General features: G+C 41.8%; 1 protein-coding gene across 1 annotated transcript in view; it reads left to right on the forward strand.

Annotated features, from left to right (window-relative positions):
* Positions 1-6,585: 6,585 nt before the first annotated feature.
* The window catches only part of mcf2a (MCF.2 cell line derived transforming sequence a), a gene marked incomplete at both ends in the record, with an annotated part of 29,031 nt that continues 9,674 nt past the window's right edge, over positions 6,586-25,942 (forward strand). Inside the window, 13 exons of the mRNA XM_080008557.1 lie at positions 6,586-6,700; positions 14,828-14,896; positions 14,996-15,110; positions 15,791-15,881; positions 19,528-19,647; positions 19,968-20,084; positions 22,924-23,073; positions 23,191-23,306; positions 24,068-24,182; positions 24,274-24,393; positions 24,738-24,929; positions 25,031-25,222; positions 25,414-25,585. Of these exons, the coding sequence (XP_079864683.1) occupies positions 6,586-6,700; positions 14,828-14,896; positions 14,996-15,110; positions 15,791-15,881; positions 19,528-19,647; positions 19,968-20,084; positions 22,924-23,073; positions 23,191-23,306; positions 24,068-24,182; positions 24,274-24,393; positions 24,738-24,929; positions 25,031-25,222; positions 25,414-25,585 (1,684 nt within the window). The remainder of the gene's footprint in view (positions 6,701-14,827; positions 14,897-14,995; positions 15,111-15,790; positions 15,882-19,527; positions 19,648-19,967; positions 20,085-22,923; positions 23,074-23,190; positions 23,307-24,067; positions 24,183-24,273; positions 24,394-24,737; positions 24,930-25,030; positions 25,223-25,413; positions 25,586-25,942) is intronic.

Raw genomic sequence — 25,942 nt, forward strand, 5'->3', positions numbered from 1 at the left:
CTGTGTTCTCATGTGCTGTGTACGGTGCTGCTGCTGAAGAGATGCATCCCACTGACTGCAGTGGAACAATGCAGCAAGTAATAAACACTGCATTTTGTAGTAGCTGGCCAAAATGTATGACCTCCAAAAATGGAGTTGACCTTTGTTATGTAATAACACCCTCATTTTGTTATGACCTATTACATAATGGTGGTGATCATTACCTATTGTGGAGTTACAACAAAGTGACATTTTCTCAAGTGGTTAAGTGGGACACTTAATATAAATGAAGATAGCAACGTCGGTGTGTTATTACAATGCCTTCAATTATTACATATAAAGTTGTAATTCCAACCACACATAATAATCTCTGCATTGTGTAAAAATAGCGTATTATGAAACTGGCAAAACATATAACATTTGCATTCAAGATATTTATATCAAAATGTGGGTGTAATTGCATAATAGGGGAAATTTATTACATTTTAGTAAATTATTACAAAATGCGGTGTTATCACATGTGTTATAGACAGTCAAGTTTTATCAATTACCTTTATAATGGAAATGCACAGGAATGTGCCCTTAAATCACTAAAATAATTGACTCATTTTGGGGAGAAAAAGTAAATGTCCACAGAATGGCGGATGCTTCTACAGCCTACCTTAAAGTGTACAGCGCATCGTGCCCTTTGCATGTGCTTCAGACAATTTGAACCTCGTTTTAAGATCGAGGATTCATGTGCCATCAGCTTAAGTGTTCGCTGGGTGTGGTAGTCGTGTTTGTTTTGGTTTCCTTGTTGGGATTGTCATAGATCAACGTGGTTGTCTTTCACGGATTCTTTGTAGTGCCGTTGAAATCAATGTTGGTGGTTGTGGTTTCGCCGTCGTCCACTTGGTGCATGTCCAGACCGGAGGAGTTGGTCTCTGTCCTTTTTACTTTCTTTTAGTATGTGCATTTGAGAGGTTTGGGGACCTATTGTGCTTTTCCTTATTTTCCGTCATATATATAATGTCACAGTGTCGGATACTCACATTCGACGTGGCCAAAGTGTCGAATAATGAGGTCAACTAATGACAGAGTAATCGCAGTGTGTAAAACATTCAGGCTTCCGTTCTGCTTTCAAAGGGTTTTTTCTACTCTCTGCACGGCCTGACGTCATCTCGTGCCGGATTTCTTTATATGGTCATCTGCTCCATCGGTTTCTCCAAACAAAACCAACAAAAATAGTGTTTTTATGTATTGATGTATTTTTTCCATTTTATTTTCCGACGTTTACATAAAACAAAACATCCCCGCGCGCGAGTCCCGGTGCATTGCGGTGCGATGTCCGTGTCTCCCCCAAGTGGGAACTGACTTTGAAATGAGGCCTTGTAGATCTAAAAGGAGGGAAGATTCAGCGACTCGGTTGCTTATTTCTTGCCTCCAGTTTGTTCAGAAACAGATTTTAGTGCACTGATAAGGTGAAATCGGTGAAAGTTTACAGAGTAAATAAAACGGAGCCTGGAGTAAAGCTCAAACCGCATTGGCTCACAGAACCCGGAACTTGTGCTCCAACCCCGTTGGCTCAGAACTAGGGGCTTGGCTGCTTGTTCACAATTAAAGCTACACACACTGAAACAGCCCGTTTTGGAACAGTCCTGGTTTAGAGGCATGTCACAATGGTTCAAATGCATAATCTGCAAAAAAAACAAAACCTTCAAAAACATGTTTTGAAAAAAAGAAAAAGAGCATCATAGGTCCCCTTTAACTCACTGCATGGTGTGTACTTACCTTAACATGATGCCGAATGCTGCTGCATCTCAAAAGGTCCAAAATGCCTCGTCTCACCTCCGCGCTTGCTGATGGCATTGCATTGTAGGGGAAAAGTAGACTAAAGCTTGATAACACCAGGCACGGTGCTCATTGCTTTCACTATCTAACCTGCTTTTATATTCTCTTTAGCAACCAGCGGACTGCGTCCTACAGACATCCAGGTAAAGCAAAAGGAGGGAGTTGATATTAATCGATAGATAAACCTTATTTGGGTGTAAAGGGGCCTCTCCATGATTTGAGCAGTGCTCAGGGGCTTTCTTAAATGAAGGAAGGAGCCTGACCGATCACTGACGATTTGATTTCTCTTTGAGTTTGGTCGGCTCCGACGGGTCGATTCCCTTCTGCGGTTCTGCACTGGGGGGGTTGTTAGGACTCCTCGCCGAGCAGTGAATTAGTATCTACTTGTTTTCTCGTCTACAGAATACAGCTGTTTTGCCACTGTCCTACAAGCATCTGAAGGAGTGCAACTGATGGGTCGAGAACCAACAGCGCCTCCATTTGCCTCTTTCAGGATTCCCGCCAACTGCCTGCCGTCTCGCCCGACGCCAAGAGAAGAGAAGAGAAGAGGGGAGAAGGCAAGAGTAAAAATGACCAGTAAAAGAAGTACTGACCCCGGAGGGGAAAGCGGCAAAAAAGGAGACTAGCGGTTTGTCAACCTGCTGGTGCTGTCTCCATGCTCCGTCCCTCCGCGCCCCGCCCCCCCTCTAATCCCCCTCCCCCCCAGCATGCCTGCACAGCGGGGTCCCGCATCGCTGGCCCCATGCAGCACGGGCCCCCTGTGTACCACTTTTTTTTTTTTTTTTTCTAAAACAAAATACTCAGATGAGGGCATGAGTTTCTGCGTTTTTCTTTATTTTCTTTACTTTTGAAAAAAAAAAGTTTTTAATATACTAGCTTAAAATGAATGCATACACGGCTGCCTTGACAGCAGTCCCGCGGACTGCTGTGTTTTTAACGTGCAGTGGAAGATCCACGGCCCTGGAATGGTTCACCTGCATGAAAGGAGGCTCGGTCAAACGCCACATTCCGCCATTGTTCTTGTCAGATTCTGAAAGGATTGTTTTGTAACAAGACATGATCTTTTCTATTCTCTCCACAAGTTCTTCCACATTCTGTGGTTATTTCTACTTTTAATGCTTTGTTCACTTTTAATGGTTACTGCACTATGAGTTTTCTTGTTTTTTTCATTTTCAAGGTCCAAAAATGTAGTACATAATGAAACGTTACTGTATTTGATTTGAGTGCCGCTCAGAGCCAAAAAAGGAAGAGAGTTTTGTCGCGGTCGATCTCCGCCAGCCTGATGTTGTGATTTAACTGTTCCCAAATTATTTTTTCATCATGGAACTTAAGTGCATTGACTGCAGTGCAACACTGAAGTGGAAAAGAAGTTGCATTAGACACCCTTTTCCCATCCCCGCCACTCCAAAAATGTGTGGCTCCCTAAGTGGGCACAAGAATAGAGATCTTAATCGTATTCCGGCAATGAATCGTGTGTGCCAACATTTCTACCTTACTTGATGAGCTTAGGTCTTTTGAGCTTGACCTAAATCTTTCAGTCTCAGCGATAATTTAAGAGAATCCCAATTTTAGATGAGATGATTAATATATATATATATATATATATGCTGCACTGTATATATCGTAAATCTATATGTTAGCCTGTAACTCAAAGCCAAAAAATATGTCTGAGATAGAGAATGTGTAAATGCAAACGCCCACTATCCAAACGAGTATGAGTATGTGAACTTTTAGGCGTGTATGTGTCAGTCTGCCACAAAAGTGCACGGCTGTAGATAAGAGCGCCCGCGTGCATGTGTGTACGCACGTGGGCAATAGGATACTTGAACCTCGTAGACGTCGTAGGGTCTCCATTATATCTGCACTATAGAGGACGGTGACATATCCTGCGTATAGGTAGTCACAGAGGCACACACTGACCTGAGCACACGAGTCCCATAGATAGGAACATCCCACGCACACGCAATGACCTCACGCCCCTTCGACACACACGCACATAAATGCACACATGCACTGAAGGCTAAATGAGGTTATTTTTGTCCCATGCTCCATCAGCTGTATAGTTTGTCATTGTTTGTCTCGCTTTGGGGCGGAGGTCGGAGGGTAAAGAGAAGCGTTGCGGGACCTCCACCCGTCCGGATCGCTCGTCGAAGCCGTCATGAGGCACGGCCTCCCCCGCCCTCCGCCGTTCACGTTCAGCCATCTTTTAAGAGGAGACGAGCGGCCTTTGTTCCGCCCCGTCTCCTTCATTCAAACTCGTAGCGCGTCATGCTTCTTTACATTCCATTTCCACATGCCTCTGCATCACTTTTAGATATGATCTCGGGAAGATTGTTTTTTTTTTCCCCCAAACATGAAATATCTATTTGGAATATTAAGTGTAATTTTACTCACAAATGTTATATTTTTATTACATAAATCTTTTTTATTGTGGAGAATTATCAGTTGAGTTCTTTTGTTCTTCCAGCCTGGACTTGAGCCTGTGCCAACTCATTTTTCTCTGTGTGTTGTACATTCAACGGCTGGCAGCCCCCATTCACTACTCAACATACCCTCATGTCCGTACAAGCAATTTAATCGGCGACCATTCCTCATAAACCACCCATGTTTTGCGTTGAAGTTAAACAGTTGACTTTGATTTGAGTCATTTGAGCTAAACTATTTCTGTCAATGAGGTGATCTCGTTGTTTACTTCCTCAGTGCTGGATCCCTGTTGAACCATGACTCCACCTTTAACTCTGCTACTCGTTTGGTCTGTATGGATATATTTAACTTGTATCATACACTTCTCCAGCCAGGCACATGCAATAGAGATAGAATGCCGAGTGGAGATTTAAAAAATACAATGAATTTCATTTGGGGTTCTTGAGGGATTAAAAACCTTTCATCTTTTACGAACCTAGTTTCTACTAAATTGGTGTTTTCTGAAAGCTTATTAACCGGAGATGCAAGGGGTTCTTACACAAATGATCAGAGATGTTACACTGTTCTACACTCTGACACAAGCATGCCACCTGCAGACTGCATTGTGCCAGAGTTGAGAGTCGAGAGGGGCTGCCTGCTTTGATGAAGATGAAAAATAAACCTTTAAATGACATCAGAGATGCTATTTTCAAAGCCTAAATAAATTCTTGGATTCTAACGTTTTGCCTGACTAAATGGGGAAAAAAAAAGAGAGATCGTAAAGTATGGATTGTATTTGTAATGCAACCTTTTTCCAGCCATTTTTGTAATAAAACCAAAACGTCCAAAAAAAAGCACGAGAGGCTCTGTGGTTGTTGGGACCGGCCAGCTCTTGGAAGGGACGTGTCCGTGCGGGGGTGAGGTGTTAGCAGTGGAGGCAGGCACAAATTAGCATCTCACCCCCGCACCGTACAGGCGGGGCACCTCCTCACCTCGGGCCCTCCTGTTGCCCGGTCTCAACACCGAACCTCCAAGCTGAATGTACCTCTTTAAGACCAGTATGTTCAAAACCTGATGATTTTCTGTAATAAAACAGAATGTTTTGAAGATAAACAAATGGCCGTCTCTTTTGTTTTGGGGCCAAATGAAAATCCCTCGTCTGTGCTGCACGGGCGAGTAGCGTGCGTGTGTGTGTGTACACGTGTGTGCATGCCTGCTTTGCCACACGAAGCAGATGCTGTGCAGTAATGAGATGGCTGAAAGGCTAAGAAGGATCAGCAGAAGGTGAGCTGTATGTGCTGTTCAGATTTGCTGCTTAGCGGGTGGCAGGCCATCCAGTCATGGCATCAAACGCTATGTGAAGTACAGAAATGTAAAATATGTATGCATGGTTCACCACTGTAGTCCCTTTGTCAATGAGTTCTGATCCTTTCAACACAGTAGTAGGATGACCAGTGGGATAGTAGAGTTGAGAATGGTTCCTTCTATTAATATCTGCACAATGACAGCCTTTCATTTTAGTCTCTATTTGAATGTGTTTTTGTGTGGCACTGGGTCTGCTATTGCATGGACCCAGCTTGTTGGCCGAGGGCATGATAGAACACTAACTGTATACAATAGGTCCATTCAGATGGCATGTCTGTATTTATGCATGCATATCTGCTTGCTGGTCAGAAAACTGGCACTGCTGTTTGCTTTAGGTCAGCAAACGACACGTTAAAAGTGGAGGAGTTTGAAGCGAGGGAGGAAAAGTTGGGAGGGATTTGGCAGGGTATCAAGTCTTTACTCCTGCACGGTGCAGAGCTGACGCGCTATAGCCCAGAGAGGGAGAGAGAGAGAGAGAGAGAGCGAGAGAGAGGACAGGGAGGGGCGAGGGAGAGAGACAGCACTGGACAGATGGAGCATGTTTATTTTGAAGTGGCCCCGCCGCTGTTCATTAAGCGCGAGTGACTGCGGTTTAAAACAGGAAACTGTCGGTAGTGTTCGAGGCTGTTCAGCGGTATTAAATTGCAGAGCATCAATCCTCTACGGCGGACAGCAGACGACATATCCCGCTTATGTGGACGGCGATTCCTCCTGTGGACCGTAAACACACTGTGCTGCTCTGCTGGGCCAACTCTATGCAGCTCAAGGTGACTCAGGAATATTCGGACCAACTCCCGAGGAGACGTGCCGACGGGGTCTTCGGACGGACGGTGGTGGAGGGCAGGTGGGGACCGGGGCCGATGCTGTCCTGCGGGACGGCGATGAAGATGTGAGGCCCGGGGCAGCTCTCACTACCTCCGGCTCATCTGCCAAGTCAGCTGAGGCCGGTCCCCGGGTCCAGTGGGGGCAGCGGGAGCGGAGCGGCAGCCGGGGGCGGGGGGCGGGGGGATGGGCCCGGCCTCTATGCCGGAGAAGAGTGAGCTGGAGCAAGGGTCGGAGGGAGAGATGGAGAGCTACCACAGCCTCCTGCAGGCTGGAGAGCAGCTGGAGAGCACCTTGCAGCGTGAGTACGCACGATGCCGACGCCGTCCTCACGTCGACCGTCTCCACCGGTTACTGTGGCGTTTTTGAGACGAGCCTCCGTCTGCGCTCCTTGTTTCCTCGGCTCGTCCCACCGTGGATGAAGCGCCGTTGGGCAGTAATAGAACTGCAATGCAACGCAGTGCCCTTCGTTTGAGTTAATTTGCGATCTAATATATATTACTAATGTAGGTTACTTCTGATAGGTTATGAGTACTTTCAGCACGTTCACGATTAAATTGATGTCTTTTTGGTGGTCTGGTTACTGCAGCTTAGCTCTTGGAGTCAGCCACCGTGCAGCCTTGCAGGGATTATGTCAGCTATTTTAAGCCATCATGGATGAACCAATATTTATCCATAGTAATCATTTGTAGAGGAGGCATCCCGAAAGCCGGGTTTGGTTTGGCCGGCGGGGGGGCAAATATCACAAGAAATAAATATAATTAATTTAAATAAAACTATTTCAAGAAAGTCATTGATGAAATCATCATGGTTAAGAGAGGATGCATTGCAGTGTCAAGGAACGTATCTTTCAACATGCCCTGGTGTAAAAAATCAGTAGCTACTGTAAAGCTTAATGTGTCTACACAGGGTGTGTTTCCACACAGCATTCTGGATGAAATACAAAAACTGAACAGTTGGACGAGGTAGGCTGTAGATGCGCCTGCCGTTAAAGAGTTTCCTGCAGAGCCAAATGTGGTTGCGTAAAGTGGTGTTTGGGCGGCGACTGACATTGTTTCACTGATGCACTGTTTCATGCTCCCCGGGGAGGCCGTATATATGAGGTTGGGAGGAAAAGTAAATGGCGGCATTTGGCAGAAAAGCATACCGGGTGGAGTGTGTGAAATGTGATAGCTGCTCCAGAGACTTGGCTTGATCTACTGACACTGAGTGGTTTACACGCACCAACAATCTCATCCCACTGTGTGTTTCCTCTTTTTGCGACTGTAGACAGCGAGCGGGTCACTAGCCCTATCTTAAATGAACAGTTGCATATTGCACTAAACTGTGCACGTCAGCAAATTAAGTCAAATGCCAATACTGGGGGCAATTGTCGGGTTGGTAACTTCACAAACCAGTTAAATTCATGATTTAACACAGGAGTCATGAACTTCTGATGAAGACTCGGATGTGTTGGCTAAACACAGGGACGTAAGAAGAACTCACGTCCGATACTAGAGTCATGAATGTGTTCTGCCTCTGTTAAACATTCTAATCAAGTACAATTATGGAGCGTTGATAATAAATGTACTCAAATATCAAAAGTAAAATTATTTGCTTGAAATCATGGCATCGTATTTCGGTACAATGGGTACGAGCGGCTCCTACTAGTTAAGATGGCTTAATTGCAGTGGACAAATTGCAGGTTCAATTCATTTCTTCTTTCTGCTTTTGATCATCCATCTGAAGTAACATGCGACACATGCAAACCAACTAAATGGAAGCGGTAAAGCTGAAATGTCTGGGACATGACCTCATACTAAGGTTTTTGTTTGTGTGATTTGAAGGCTTTTGGTGTGCTAAGCTCTTGTTATTTCAAGTCGAATACCATAAGCTTTTGACCCAGTAGGTCTAAGAATGTGACTCATTTGACTGCTGAATGTTCCCTGACAGCGGTTAATAACTGATTTCAACCTTTACCTGCAGTACATATTTACAACCCCCCCTTACAATGAAATCTCAAGACTTTTAATTTGATTTGCAGGTGAGTAATCCAAATCATTCAGTTATTTTTGAGGTATTGCCGCGTAGTCATGATGCATGACTTAATTTCAGAAAAATATATAAAACTGTGTATTTATGTATATTTATGACATTTGACTAATATCACCTCTACATATCTAGTACTCATTTAAAATGGTAAAATATCATCTTAACCTGGCATATTTCTTACAACTAGAACGGTCAAAAGATGATGCAGGTTTTTCTTTTCAGATAAGAGAGAGAGATTGTTGTCAGGGCCGTTTTACAGCCTTCCTCATCACAATCACGATTGGTGTTGTGCTTTATAATAAAAACTATTTAAAAAGGCTGTAGAGTACAAACTGGTATTAATCAATCTGCAGTCTTAATACAAGAACCACATGACAGCACCTAATTAGGCTAAGAAGGCCAAAAGCTCACTCTATTGCACTTTAAGCAGATACTTGAAGATTTATTTGATTATCAATTATTAATAACAATAATAATAATAATAATAATAATAATAAGCATATAGATGGTTAACTTTTAACATTTTGAATTATTTTACCATTATGTGTGTGACTTGTGTTGAACACAATACTACACAGAAATCTCAAAAATAAAACAAAAACAAAAAGAAGATATTTATAAAATTATCTCTACACAGAATTCTCTAGATGAAACAAAAAAATATATATATTTACAGTCAAATTGAGGTGTGAGGATTATTAATGCTTCTGTGCATTGATTGAACACCAACACTCATGCCTTCACCGATGAAGACAATGTTTTCCAAGGGAACCAGACAGCGGAATGTGGCATTTTCCCCCAATTCCTCAGTACCAGCACGCGGAGCAAACCTGCGCTGTAATCCCTTTAGCGTTGGAAGCCTTGTTTAGTAAAAATATCTCCTGACCTCCACTGCAGCTCAGGCATTGTGCACTATGAACATGTCTGTGTGTGCTGTAAGAGGGGATTTCCTGCTCAGCAATGGATTTCATGCTTTTGCCTTTGTTATTATAAATCTACACAGAATATGCAGAGGACTAAGCACATGTCCAGAGAGCGTATGTGTGTGGGTGTTCATAAGTAATTCTACCCTCAAATGGCTGCGCCTTTAGTTGTTCTATAACCTGAAAACAACATTCAGTACATAACAGGTGTAGCTAAGTAGGGACGACTCTCCCCAAGTATTAACTTGGGCAGAGTCTGAGTTACTGCTCAGCTCGCGCAGCAAATACAGTGGTACCTCGACTTACATCTGTAATTTGTTCTATAAGAGCGGTCGTATGTTAAAACAGTCGTATGGCGAAGCAGTTTTTCCCATATGAATTATGAAATCATGAAGGTTGAAAATAAACAAAATACACAGCACAAACACAGTAAATATGAAAAAAATATCGATAAGCCACAAACTACGTGCACACACGATGTAGGTCGCCCGCTGACTGACTGCTGACTGACTGCTGACTGGCCAACTGCAAATTTCCACGGTCGTATCTTGGAGCAGTCGGTCGCAAGTCAATACAGATTTTCGCGACTATCGCTACTCGCATCTTGGATTTGTCATAAGTAGATGCAGTCGTAAGTCGAGGTACCACTGTACTTGACTTTTCACACCCAGCCGAATCCAAGTTACAGGAAAGAACAGAAGATATTCCGCTCCCGCCTGTGGAGCCCTGAAATTCCAGTCGGCGTTGATGCCTATCTCCTTCCAGTCAACACAGATAAGCTGTCTGCCTCGCTGGTGTGGCATCAGTACGAGTGCTGGCTGAAGACCTGCTCCTTGACCTGAAAACCGCTGTCTCCAGCCATGCTTGCTGGTAAAAGCTCCGCACTGGGCAGGGACTGAAGAACAAACAAAGGTTGTTTGACTTTGCAAGCTCACACTGTTGTGCCAGGTCCCCGGTGAAGGCCCCGGACAGAGGTCGCAGACTGAACAGACTGGTGAATGGCGCTGGGAAATGCTTACCAAAAGTAATGCGCTTTAAGCCCATATATTGTAACTTGTATGAATTGTTTTTTCAGTCTTGTAACAGTTGTGTAACTTTAATTGTTCAGTAGGGAAAATGATATGGATACTGCTATTAGGTTTTGTTGATAAAAAAAACCAAAAAACTGGTGTCAGTGGTGTGTGGATCTCATGGATCCGCCGCACTCACAGGCAAGATGAATAAAATGTGTATTTGGGGCAGTTCCATGACATGCCGTTGTTCCATCGCTCCATTACTGTGGAATAATTTTCTAAAAAACGCTGTAAAAAACGCATAGCATAGCAGCCTAGTGATTTGTCAACGATTGGGACCTCACCAAGATGGCGGCACATGCAGATGTAAGTGACATCAGATCATTATGGATGTCTGGGATCTGACGAACCAGCAGATAATCTGAGGAAGATTTGTATCCGGGCAGTTCCAACACGCTGTGGTTCGAGTTTCATCCGGATCAGTGGTTCAGTATCGTGGATGGAGTTTGTGATCAACAATTGCCACCTCACCAAGATGGAGCCACGCGCAGACTTGTGCTGCAATGGAGAAATCCTTTTACGCATGTGCAAGTTGACAGAGTACACAGATCACGTGACAGATATCGTCGCGATTGGACTTTAACTAAAGGATATAAGGTACAAACTCTGAACCACACAAAGTTACAAAGTGACAGGTATTATTTTATTATTAACCTATATTAATTTTGAAGAAAAAAAAAGACTACATTTGCAGTGATGAGTCAAGACCAGCACACTAGTGTATTGTGAAAGCACACTTTGGAATATCAGATTTAGAACCAACAAATGATGGAAAACCACACCTAGTATGTGGAAGTGCAATGACCCACTGAGCGCTAATGTTGATGTCCCACCATCCACAAATTCAAGGCCATTCACCGAAAAAAGAATGTCATAAATTGACTGCGAATTCTTTACTTGTAGACTTCCTGACACAAGATTTCGAGAAAGTACTTTAAAAATCTTAATTCTGTCACATTTGCCTCAAAGAGATCGTCTTGAAAGACTAAATTTGAAGTGAGGAATCAAGACCAGCACACTTGTGAATTGTGATCGCTCACTTTGGAGTATCAGATTTAGAACTAACAAATGATGGAAAACCACACCTAGTATGTGGAAGTGCAATGACCCACTGAGCGCTAAAGTTGATGTCCCACCATCCACAAATTCAAGGCCATTCACCGAAAAAAGAATGTCATAAATTGACTGGGAATTCTTTACTTGTAGACTTCCTGACACAAGATTTATAGAAAAGTACTTTGAAAATCTTAATTCTGTCACATTTGCCTCAAAGAGATCGTCCATAAGCAATAACATAATACAAGGAACATGTATTTATTGTGTATGTGTTTTGAAAAATTATTTTTGTGTTTTTGGTGTAACCCACTACACTCACAATTGATTTCATTATTTATCTTCTACAAGCTACAATAACTAAGTCAGCTTAGTTTATAAACCAAGTTATAGGTTTATAAAATAGATTATTATTGTGAAGGCAGTTTTCTGTTGATTTACAAAGTGCCATGAAATAATTATGTTCTCCAGAATGGATTAATAATCATGATAAATAATTGTAATCACCACATTGACTAAAATTATCACAATATAATTTTAGCCATAAGCTGCAACTAGCGGCAAATATCATTCTGAAGTAGGGCTGCATCCTACTTCGGAATGATAACCGCAGTTAGTTGCAGCATTTGAAAACCACCCACAGCCGCCAACACCGCCCCATCATAGAATGACACTGTAACCAGGCTGGAACTAATTAACTTCTGCAGTCACAAAACACACCGGAACAGAGAGCCAGAGCACACTCCTTCATTGAACTTTAACGAAGGGCCAAATACCCTGGTATTGCTGCCTGCGGCTATATTTTTTTAATCTTATTTTTGTATTTGTGACTAGATCTGGTTTGCACATGTAAAGGACAAAAAATAAACATCCAACTGAGGAGGGAACATAACAAGACATTTCAGCCAAAAACTGCCTGCCCTCCCCATAAAAATGTATTTAAATGCATTCTTTATTTACAACATGGACCCATACTGCCCTTTTTTTTGGTAATCCCAACCTTTTATTCTTTAGCGCAGTGCAATCTAATAAATATTTCATTTTCTTGCAGTTTAAAAGATGGCCCAGAGGAGCTATAAGACAAACGCCCGCAATGGCAATGAATGGCAATGCACAAGGCACATATCTACTTCACATTTAACGTCCACATTTAAGCTTTACCTTTAACTAATATCAATTCTATTTTATTTTATTTATTTTTATACAGTACAGCAGTTCTTTTATATGTATATACACATATGTATTTGTGTGTGTGTGTGTGTGTGTGTGTATATATATATATATATATATATATATATATATATATATATATATATATATATATATATATATATATAGTAATTGATTCAAAAACAACGTGCGTTTTTGTAAATGATATGTGTTTTGACATGTATGTCATTGCTGCTGCAACACTGGAATTTCCCTTTGGGGATTAATAAAGTATCTTTATCTTTTTTTTTTTTTTTTTTACCTGTGCGTCAGCATGCTGGGCATACAACAAGGAGTATTTGTACGCCATTGAATCTAGGACAGAGTTAGTCTGCAAGTGGAGTTCAAATTCTCAACACCGTTTTGGTTATGGAGAGCCACCACCAACCCCCCTCTTTGGAGAACTATTTATCATGTTTGGGTCTATAAACAACTGATCACTACTCCAGGAGGGGGAGAATCACCACAGGTGAGACAAATAAACAGTATCTTTATCTTTATCTTTATCTTTTCTTATCTTAAAGACATACTTTGGGAATTGAAATTGCAGAAATAAATCTTGTAATTCCAAAGAGATTTTTTTTATACTTAGGTCACTACTTAGATTTGCAGCCTCAAGCACCAGTCATGATTTAAAGCACCGATACCGAGCAGCCCTCTACCATGTGATAAGATAATGGGACCATAGCTCATGGAGGGTTTGTTCATGGGACCAAAGATGGCGCGTGGTTAGTGCAGAGAGCACGGTCCTCCATTCTCTTGGTCTAAAATTGAGGTCCAAGGTTAAGTAAAAGCAATCTGTTGTGTTTAGTTCCAAGTTCATTGTGCAGAAGACTACTTCATAGTAATGGACACCTTTACTAAGGTGACAAGGATTATTAGAAAAAAATAAATAATTAAGCCAATGTCCATATGCATATTTGACTTACACTGATGTTCACCTTCAACACTGCAATTACAGCAATTACTTCTCGACGACGTCTATGAGAAATTGTCATTCAAAGATAGTTACGCAACTCTTCCAGTGCTCTCTTCAACCTGAAACAGTAACTTTACCCCGCAGCTACTGGTAAACTGGCCCCGCCGCGGTGCTTTTGCGCCCTGGCTTACTCCGTCTCATCTCTGTAACAGACACACATGAAATATTCAACCCAGACCAGTGGAGCTCATTATACGTTACCTGTAGCAGCCATCCCGGGAAAAGGACACCTTGCTCGCTCTCCCTTCCTCTCTCTCTGTCTTTTACAAGCTATTTCTCTCTTTCAGATGCAATTCATATTTAATGCCTCCATCTATTATGGATGAGGAGATGATTAGTTTTGTGCGAGTCAGCTGCTCTTTTGATCTGTTGCATAAACTATCCAACATGGATCAGTGTAAGAGAATGTTTTTTTAAGTCTATTATGCAATACCCCTGCAATTCTTTCTTTAAAATAATGTACTTCTTAATCATTAATATAAATTGATAATGTTGTATTGCAAAACATTTGATGATGATGGGGAACGTGTAAAAAAAATAAAAATAAAAAATTTAGCTGATCATCGAACCGCTTTTACAGTGTCAGTGAGTCACCATGCCAATGTGTGTGCCTCATCTATCTGGTTGGATGATCCCTGCAACACTGATGTCAAGGAATTTCATTGTTCACAGGAATTCAAAGACGTGGTATTAATAAAGTGCTCTGGGATCTAAAGATTATCACATCATATTACATAATTTAACCACATTTATGTTGATGAAACATGTGAACAACTCAATCGTGTATTGACAAATTGAGCACTGGTTCACATTTTTATGCAGTACTACACATCTACCATAGGGTGGCAGCATTTCTACAACAACAAAAAAAACAATTGACCTTGTGTTTATTCAAGATTCAAGATTCAAGATTCAAGATTTTTATTTGTCACATACATATATGTGACAAATATACATACATACATATACATACATATATGCAGTGAAATGTAATAATGTAATGTAATGTTTGTTTGAATGAAATGTAATGTTTATTGTGTATTAAGTATATTTTTAAATGTATAATCAATTGTGAATCTTTCCTTGTACAGTACAGAAATTGTCTTATTTATTCTTTCTAGTTTATATAATGTATTTCAATTGTAAATCTGTTCTTTCAGAGGTGACAGTCCCTGTGAGCATGAAGGAGGTGGGGGGCTACATAGAAAAGCAGGTGGCATACCTGTCCGGTAAGGTCTCTACATTTTCCATGTGAAACTATTTGAATCTGTTGCTTTGTCTGATAAATAGAGATATTGAATTACATTTATTGTGCCTTTTTTTGCCAGGGGGTCGTGGGGAAGACTCCAGTGTGATCATCACCCTCCCAGAATGCTCTGCGTTTACTGACATCCCAGAGGAAGCTTTATCCAAAGTCCTGACATACCTGGCTCTCATCCCCCGGTGCGGCTCCTGAAGCCATTCTTATTCTCCTCTTCCTCCTCCTTCCTGCAATGCAGCACATCCGAGTCCTGACTTTATATTCTGAGCACATCCAGCCTTCCTGGGCTACATTTTTTCACATGACTAAAAACGCAGTGAAAATTACTAGGAAACTGATGAATAGTGGTATTATTACTATTTTACACAGTTATACCCCCCGCCCCATAATCTCCCATCCCCCTTTGCCCTTGTTTTTGACAATGATTTGTGCACCCATATTCGGCACAAAACTAGGATTTCAAAGATGTTAAAATATTATTTTGATCAGTGATTTCAGTGTGCGGTGTTCGGGGCCAAGATGGCTACTGCGCTGTGCATTCAAGCATCTTTATCTATGGTCTTCACCTTATTCAGCCTGTCCACTTTGTTTTTGTCTTTGTCATTCAACTTCCCATTGCCAGCGGCTAATTGTGAAACTACCCTTATCTTGGTAGCGAACTGTCAACAGGAAGTGTGAAAACAAATTAATGCCGCCAGCTGGCACGCTTCCTTGTTGCCCGGGTGAATAATAAAGGCCTAGCCTATCTATTTACAAAAATAAATGTTTGCACCCATTCCTGATTTGAGCACTCTATCATTATCACTTGGCGTGTCAATTTTGAAAAATGTACCGACTATAAATGCACTGTCTTCATTTCCAGAACCAGGCAGCCAGGCGTAAAGTTCATCATCATTTTAGACAGAAGACTGGACACCTGGGCCTCCATCAAAACAGCGCTAGCCAGAATTGCGGTGAGCACACGTTTCCTACTCGTCTGAATTCTGGGCCGTTTCACTTCCTATGTTGTTGCCCGAAAAGTCTTGGTATTTAAAATGCCTGCCAAGCATTGTACACAAGGCTAAATGCACGTTTAACTATGCACAGTCTGACATAGAGACTTGTGTGCACTGTGCAGTTCGGTTTTATGACGCTGAAACAGCATTTTTTCCCTTTATTGATCAAAATGATAGAGCAGAAAATCAGCAGAAAATAGGGAGGTTCCACTTACAAATCCCAATTGTTATCACCATACATCCTCACATTACAGCGGGAATTGAATTAAAGGAGCAGTATGTAAGATTTAGCAGCATCCAGCACAGGGGTCAGGAACCTTTTTGGCTGGGAGAGCCATAAAAGCCAAATATTTCAAAACGTATTTCCTTGTGAGCCATATAATATTTAATAAAATTGAATGCAACTTAATGCGTGCATTTTTCAAGTAAAGCATACATTTTTAACATATAACACATCTCTGAGTACTTAAAAAAAACGCTATATATAATACATTTCTCTTTATTGTTCTTAATAATATTGTTGTTATACTGTAGCTTACCAATAATAAATGAAATACTTTTTACCATTAATGGGACTTCTGGTGCTGCATGGTTTTGCTGATGGCCTTGTAGTCCGCTTCATACGTAGTGAGGTTAAGCTTCATGTTGCTGCTGCTGTTGTTGAGGCTTCCATCAGTTCAACGTGAGCGTCGGTTGCTCTTAATGTTTCTCAGATGCAAGAAAGACTGCTCACATGCGTATGTAGAGACAAACATGGTCAATACGGCAATACTCACACGCTGCATTGTGTGGCATGTGACGGGAAGCTCTTCCAAGTTTCAAGAACTTACTCACCTACATGTCTGAAGCCTTCAGGTCAGCAACTTCCAGCTCAAAGTCTCTGATGCAGAACCCGGGGATGCATGTCAGGTCGGCTTTGTCTACCGCACACTCGTGTGGATGAGTGATGAATTTAAAAAGAATAGAGCGCTCACAAAATTTTCTAAAACGCGCTTTGAATGACTACAGGAGATTGGACGTAAAGCCAGCCAGCTGCTGGAGATCAAAATGTCGAGTGGGGTCACTTGCTAGGCACGCATCTCTAAATTTTCGCGCACCACGGCCTGAAAGACTCCGTCTCCCTCCCAAAGCCCTGACCTGTGGGCAGAGACTCCCACAATCTGCGCCTGAGCAGAGACCCGGGAGGGGCAGGGCGCCGAGTAAAAGGCGCCCCGGAGTCTTTATGTCGTCCGCAGCCGGTGCTTGACTACGCCCCTTTGTCTGCCACATTTATATTTTGAATTTTATTTTCAAAATTGTAATTTCTCTCTCCTGTTTTACTTTAAAATGACACCGAATAATTATTTATTACTTGTTAATTGTGATGGAAAATTTCAAAATTGTCAGCGAGCCATATACCGTCATGGAAAGAGCCATAATTGGCTCGCGAGCCATAGGTTCCCCACCCCTGATCTAGCAGAAGGGACTTGGAATATAGAAGTGGAATATAATATTCATAAGTATGTTCTATTTAGTCTATAATCCCATGAAAATAAGAATGATTGTGTTTTCGTGACTTTAGAATGAGCTGTTTATACCTACAAGGGAAGCGGGTCCTCGTCCATGGCGTGCGCCATCTTGCACCGCCATGTTTCTACGGTAGCCCAGAGGGGTCAATTCAAACACTACAGCGGGCCTTTCATTTTTTTCGCGATTCCGCGGCCACCGTAGGTCTTCCTACACGTTTCGGAAGGTGGGGGAGAGGTAACAGTTAGTTGCAATCTCCAACCTCACCGCTAGATGCCACTAAATCTTACACACTGGTCCTTCCACAAAATGAATTAAAAAACATTAAATTGCATTGTATTACTATTATTATTCAAAAATAAATAAATGTATATGTATATATATATATATGTGTATATGTATATGTATAACCTCCTGAGACCCAGCCCACATGAGACCCATGTGTATATATGTGTGTATATGTGTATATACTGTATATATATATAAATCTGTGTGTATATATATATACACATATACATATATGTAATTGTATTTATTTTTTTAAATAATTATAATAATAATAATACTATGATATTTAATATTATAAATATATAAAGTGAGTAATTCAGAGTTTTATTTATTCTTTGCTTTTTTTTACACCTATACTTTAAATTTATGAATGACACCATAATCAACAGCGAAGCGAACAGATACGTTCCTTCAACAATCCCAATAAACCATTTTAACCTTTTTTTCTATTGATAGCCATAACATTACAACAGTAATTAATAAAGCGTAGAATAAAAAAAGGTAGAAATAAAAAAAATAATTATATCGAAAATTTAAAAGAAAATAAATGCGTGCAAGAGGACACCATTTCATTAATCTTCAGAGGCTTTTTCAAAGTTAGATTTAAAGTAGATTCAAGTGAAGATTCATAGACTATCGCCTTTCACTCTGAAACTCTGAAGAAACGGCATGAGTCAGCAAAAGTCGTCGCGATGACGTGTCATATCGCGTGACGTCAGGGAAAAACAAGGGAAGGGAGAGGAGGGGAGGGAGGGCGCGCTGCATCAGCACCGCACAGCAAGACTCCGGTCAGGGAGCCTGGGAGGATCTGATGAATCCCCGGGTATTGATCAACGGAGACGGATAGACCTTGCGCTCGCAGCGCCGCAATGGCTTCCAGCACCATGTTTGAGGGCTTTGCGCAGCGAGGAGCGCCTAGGATGCGGAGGAGCCCGGTAAAGAGTGTTACTCAGGCCGAAGGAGTTAAGAGCAAGTTTGGGAGGGCAGGGGGACTGCGGCATCGGCATCGGCCGCAGCTGCATGGGAGCGCAGCACTGCGGTGCAGAGGACGGTGCGCTTCTGCAGCAATTGCATAGTAGTCTATGCAATTTAAATCAATTTTCGTGTCAGTATTGGGATTTATTAGAGTGCAGTGATGTTCAAGAGTGAAGGCAAATCAATGCCATCGCTTGCATCACAAAAGATATGTGTATCCTATAAGATTAGAATGCATTTGGAAACATAAAATCTGCATGGTCTATGACATATGTATGATGCCTTTACTATTCGTGCATAATGCATACCTTAAGGTTATAGCAAGTTAAGCTGTTGTTTCTCACATACATATTTGCTTTGATGGATACAGTGATTTAAATACAAGTGAACTGGTTGTGAATACTAAATATACTTGTATATACTTCTCTGTTACACTGCTGCATGCCAGAATGCTTATTTCCAGCTCATGCATACTTACCACCTGCATTTACCTGCAGATGTCCTACACTGCAATATAGACTGTGCCTCTGGAACATTATGTAATTTATCCCAGAGCTCACATTTCTACATAGTCATGCTCGTTCTATCAAAGTATCTTAAAATGAACTGGCACATGCTGTATGACATCTGTGCAGTGACTCAGCTCGGAGCTGACAGTAATCTGATGAGGGACTGAGAGGTTTAGCCCTTTCCCACGCTGTCCTGTCAGACAGAGTGGATGACCACTTGGAAATGCGCTGGCGGATGACTTGCCTCCGTCAAGGACAAGAGCGTGTGACCTCCAGATCACAAGGGAGCTCGACAATATAAAAATATCTCTTTTGGTCTGTTCTAGGCTTCCTTTCCTGGGAACCTCCACCTGGTCCTGGTGCTGCGGCCCACCAGCTTCTTCCAGCGCACGGTCACTGATATAGGCTTTCGCTTCAGCCAAGAGGACTTCATGCTCAAGATGCCAGTAAGGCAGCTCCTCCTCAGTTACCAAACATGTCCCACCTCACCACAAGGTATATGTCATTCTCTTTACGCACCTTAACCATGAAGTCCATTTATCAGAGGCAATGTGGCGGACAGTGGACCCAGCCCACAACGCGCGTAGATACTATTCGAACTGACATGACACTGAAAATGCCGCAAAAAAATAGACTGAAGGGTCAAAATATTATATGAGAATTTTTTTACAGAAGGGTTCTCTAACAACTATAAATGAACATAAGCAATTTCAAATGTACTTTTTGTTTTCTGAGTCCTCAGCGTTGTGTCTCCCGGTCCCTCTAGGTGGTCATGTTAAGCTCGGTCACCGACCTGCTACACTACATCGATGAGAACCAGCTCACCTCCGAGTTCGGTGGCACTTTGGACTACTGCCACAGCGACTGGATTGTCCTACGAACGGTGGGACACAGAACAACAAACTGACAAAATGACCTTTCCTGTCAAGCAGGCTGGCGCTTCCAGAGGAAGCAGTGAATGGCTGACTATCGCGAAGGGTTAAGAAGGAAACATATACTCTGTAGTAGTATGGACCTTATTACCATATTTTTAAACAACTAATCCAGACAGTTTTCTGAAATGCAGTTCCCGAATGCTAATATATTTAGTTGAGGTATCAAATTATACTTAATAATAATAATTAATAATTAATATAGCTGCAGGTGGCAATACACAGGGTCCAGGATCGACACTAATTACAAATTTTCGTGTTCCCATGGAATGTAGCATCAGTTTGTGCTCTGCTCTTTAAACTAGTTACAATTCTCAGAGTTTCCAATGTCGTAATGATGCGGTGACGCAAGTTTTCTGAGCCCTGGTGACACGCATTACTACTACAAGGCGATTCACTTGTTGTGTGTTATTACTTAATCCTAAAAACGTGGCTATCTATTTACTACCTGTAATCCACAGAGCTACTGAGTGAGTCATACTGATGGTGTCCAACTTTGCTCCTTGCATGTGAATCAACAACTGCATTCCACGATCCCTGCTTGATAATTGCACATGTATTACCAGAAATGGTTAATATGCATGCATAATCATCATTTAACAGTGATTTCTGAATTGCTTTATCATTTGGCATAGCTAACCAATATTATATAATGCAGAGTCAAAGTGGTCTACACCAATACAGCCAGTAAACGGCTCAGCATATGTTATTTTCAATGTTGTATTAAACCTAGCTTGTCTTGTAAATTCTACTATTGCAATATAATCTCTTCCTGGAACATTATCTTTTATTATACCAGGCTTTTTCATATCCAGATAAAGATTAGTTCCTTTTTTCAAAACATAATCTAGGTCATTCTGTGTTCATAGGCAAACAGTGTGGATCTTGTTTTTAAGAACTGCTGATAAACTGATAGCTGCACACTGCCTGTTCCCTGGAGTCTTTAAACCGTGGATCATCCTGATGAAATGAGCCTTTTAACACTGTATGGGGAATCAACAGTTATATTTTAAGGCGTATCATCTACATTAACTTTTTTCATAGATATAGTTTCAATATATATATATTTGTTTTTGTGGTTATTTCTGGCGCTTTTTCAATTATTTTTTCAAACATAATACATACATATTACTTTAAATTTGTATTTTATTGCACTTCTTGTGCTAACAACCTACAATACAAGAACCCAGTTAATAGATTAATTGCATGTAATGTAATACAGACAACATTTATTGGACATAAAAATTCATTTGGAATTTGACTTATTATGGAAGGACTTGTCACTATTTAGCACCTTCTCCTTCTTCATTTGAAGCCCGCTACGTCTAGCTGAATGAAGCTGCATGCAGATGAAATGACTTTAAATGTCCAAAACAACCATCTATCTTTGCCTGTGAACCAGAACTTCTCATTGTTATAACTCATCGTGGTGTCGGTGGAACTAGAGTTGCACTCTCAGAGATGGACAGGTGACCGCTTGATGCCGTGTGGGGCAACAATGATGGAGTGACATAATGACGCGGTGACGACTTTCTGTGGATTATTTATAGTTTTCCGTGTGCAGGTTTACTGATGTGTTACGATTCCAAGAAACGCATTATGGACTATTTGTATGTTACGACTTCTTCCATACACGAAAAGGGTTTTTCTGTCTTTCTGTGATTATGTCTCAATTTCCGGGTACTAGTTTTCCCATGCGTACCGAGTACATGAGGCGCATCATGGACTACCACAGTTTTGTAAGTTACGACTTCCTTGAATCCTGACGCATCCAACATGGGGTTAGATGGGAACACAATGCCTTCATTTACAAAAAAAGGATAAAATATCAATCAAACGGCCCTGCCAACGTCAAGCAGGTAAGATGGTACAAACACACACACACACACACACACACACACACACACACACACACACACACACACACACACACACACACACACACACACACACACACATGCAGTTTGTAACCACTTCAGAGCGATGGGGTTACGCCATGCATCTGGCATGATGCGAATGGACGTTCGGAGTCACAACCTGCACATATATAAGGAATGGGATGATGATGTCACAAAGCATCTTACTCAACAAACTCATCTAGCTCCACCACCCGACTGGAAGGTTTAGAACCTTGGCGTACGGCGATGCACGAATGTTCGGCTTCTTCCGGTCAAATTTAATCCGTTTTTCACCAATTTCTTCTCCGAATGTAGGGATGGGACTTGAACCACAAGATGTCTGTGATGTCCCGGTTCTAATGACACCTCAACCATGTCCAGCAGTTCAAGACACTTTTCGCCCAAATATAATAATAATAATAATGATGATAATCATGATATTAATAATAATAATAATAATAATAATAAATAAATAAATAATAATAATAGACCTCTGTAGGCTACTACAATAATAAAACACACATATTATATTACAATGAAGGCAAGAAACCATAAATAGGTTATGAAAAATTAACTAAAAAATCATTACTATGGCTACTTTTTAAGATTGACCAAAATGTAAATTATTTTTACCTTATTTATATTTAATAAGCAAATATTAATAGTTGTTTAGAATCAGACCTGTGTTACTTGGTCTACATAAGGACACTTTTTGTGTGGTCTTTATTTGTTCTTTACTTTGTAAAACCTGCTCAACGTATTATTAACTAGCTATAGTCTTGCTGAATAATGTAATAATCTTTGGCAGCTTCCCATGTTCTCTGTGTCTTCACCGGTGTAAAAAAACTGGGTGTGGGTCATTGTTCTGTTTCTGCTTCTGCTGTCCCTGCAGGCGATAGAAAGTTTTGCTGTAACGGTGAAAGACATCGCTCAGATGCTGCAGGCCTTTGGTACAGAGCTGGCGGAAGCAGAGCTGCCTGATGATGGCAGCGCCATTGAGTGCCTTCTCAAGTCCCACACGGACAAGTACAGAAAGCTCAAGGTAACAACATCAATTTGGTCCCTTGTGCTTGTAGTTTTGGGTCTTTTTTCTTTGCTTGATGTGCAGGACCACCTGTATGATTGACAGACAGACAGAAACTTTACTTTTTTTTTGCAGGAGGCCATCAGGTCAGTGTCCAAGGAAGGTCGACACCTCCTCGCTAGCCTGGAGACGTCTGGGAAGGAGGAGGACTGTCACTGGGACGTGAAGCTGGACTGGGAGACAGTGCAGAGGCAAGATAACAAAACTCCTGGCTTTTAGTTTAATGCGTTTGAATGGTGTCTCGGTTCTAATTTTGTCATTCAATAAATTATCGTTGTTTAAATAAAAAGAGGAAAGGCCGAGGGCACTCAGGAAGTTAAAAAAAATTGTATCGTGAACAAAAACAAATGAAAAAAGAACAGAAGTCCAACTAAAGGCTGATTCATAATGACACATGAAGAAAGACAAGACTATAGTCCAGGCCGAGCAGCAAAAACAACCTTCTTCAGGGCATTGCACTGTTGTCACACTGAATCAGCAATCAGTGTGATCAGATGATGATCAGATATTACAATATAAGTAATGAAAACAACAAACAAACGAAACACTCAATGGACATATCAAATATGTACTGTATATTGATTGCAGTTTAAAACATAAAAAAAATAAAAATAAAATAGATTACATTTGTAATATAGGTCAGTTGTGCCTGTTTTCATGTCATGCCTGTCATATTGCACATTATATCAACAGTAAAATATATGACCTCCTATGCTATGTAAAACGAACAATGTTTAATATTACAGATGTTTTTGTGCATCCTATTTCGGACCGCCATGTACCCCCCTGGGGGGATGTAGGAGGTAGATTACTGTTTCAGGAATTAAGCCCTGTGGTGCATTGCTTTTAAAGTATCACCATAAAAACATGGCACCAACCAATAGGAACAAAAGGAGCTAAGACTTCCCAGCTCTACGCCCCACATCACTAGAATATTCCTGTGGCTCTTTAGGCTCCTTGCTCAGCTGAGAGACATGGAGTCTGCCTTCGACGGCTTCTTTGAGAAGCATCATCTCAAACTCCTTCAGTATCTACAGCTACTCAAATACGAGCAGAGCTTCCGAGAGGTGAGAGCCTCTTTGACATTCAGCTTTCCCCCGTCTGTTTCCATGCTCACCTGTGTATATATTTGTGTGTTTGTATGTGACTGTGCGATAGTTGGAGTCGTGCCTGGGCCGCTTGCTGGCTCAGGAGAGGGATGTGTCCGGCTCACCAGACACCGTGGCTCAGGCCGAACAGGCTCTCAGAGACCTGGAGAGTCTGGATTCACACGCACAGGTCAGCGCTTCCTGGTAGACTCAAATATCACTGGAACTCACATGACATGAGATGAATTTGTGAAAGATCGGTGGCTCTCTAAATTGCGCGGCTCTCCCCTTGGGGTCCGGGGACCCCCAGGGGTCCATCAAGAGGTTAATTATCAAATTTAACCATCAAGATGTTAGCACCGTTAGATACTGTAATGTCCAATAATGACTTTTTCGATCCTAGTTTCTGTTATCTCCCCAACTATACAGTAGTAAGCAGATGTCAAGATGGCTTTTTGTAAGAAAGGAACTGTTCTCCCTGAGGTCTCCACCACACACGGACTCCTGATGAACAAATGTTTTCCTCGCCTTCAGGAGGTGATGGCTCGTGCTCAGATCGTCATCCTCCACGGGCATCAGCTCGCAGCGAGTCACCATTACGCCATGGCGCTCATCGTGCAGCGCTGCAACGAACTGCGCCACCACTGTGACACGCTCAGCGCCGCTCTGAAAGCCAAGCAAGCGCGCCTGGCACACACACACCAGCTGCTCCTGTGTCTCGGACAGGTAATAGCAACACACACGCACACACACACACACACACACAGTGAAAAAAGTTATAAAAACACCCATTCAAGATTCACTTAGTGTATATTGTGTGCCTCCAGGCCCAAGCTTGGTGTGATGACGGGGCCTACCTGTTGGCCAACCAGCTGGTGGATAGGTTCCAGTCCAAGGAGGGGGCGCAGGCCTCTTTGAGGGACATTGAGAAGTTCCTTGAGGGGGCGCCGTCCATGCTGAGCTCGGGGCTGGACCTCCTGGTGATGGAGTACGAGGCCATCATCACGCCACAACTACAGGTCAGCTACCAGGAAGAACACGGGGAAAAAAAAACAAAAAACGAGAAGCAGAAGCGTAACTGTCGGATTAAACGTGGGATCGCCGGTGATTCAGCCTCAGAGGGCTTTGATCAAAATTAATGTAATAGCAAGCTGAGAATCTTAATAAACCCCCCCCACCTCCTATTATTATATTTTTTTCTGGTAATCAGGCTCAGATGGGGAAGACATTTGAAAAGCATGGAGCGGTGCAGCAGATGATCCAGAACAGACAGGCGTGTCTGAGGAAGCTGGCGGATAAACACGTCCGTCCGGTCCAACTGGTGGCTCCCAGACCCGAGAACCCCCCACGCTCCAAGTCCCCCCTCTTCTCCCCGAAACACGGTAAAACACACATCTATAGCGGAATAGCGGACACACACACAGCTCAAGCGACAATATTTAGTTCGGAAAAGTTCGGAAGACTCTAACAACTTGCCATTTTTCACATTATGTTATTGTTTTGAGTTATTTCTTCAAAAGTCAGTTGAAGACCAATGATGACAAAAAAATAACAAGTCTATAATATTAATAATAATAAATAATAATAATAATATAAATAATAATAATGATGATGATGATGATAATCATAATAATAAAGTCTTTGAGGTTCTTGTGGGAAGTTTGCTGAATAGGTAAGAGATGCCCCTTTGTGTTCTTCGTAGCACTATGTCTATCAGAATAGGGAGAGGGAATTTGCAG

The sequence above is a fragment of the Zeus faber genome (genome assembly GCF_960531495.2).
Source record: "Zeus faber genome assembly, chromosome: 10".
Taxonomy (NCBI): domain Eukaryota; kingdom Metazoa; phylum Chordata; class Actinopteri; order Zeiformes; family Zeidae; genus Zeus; species Zeus faber.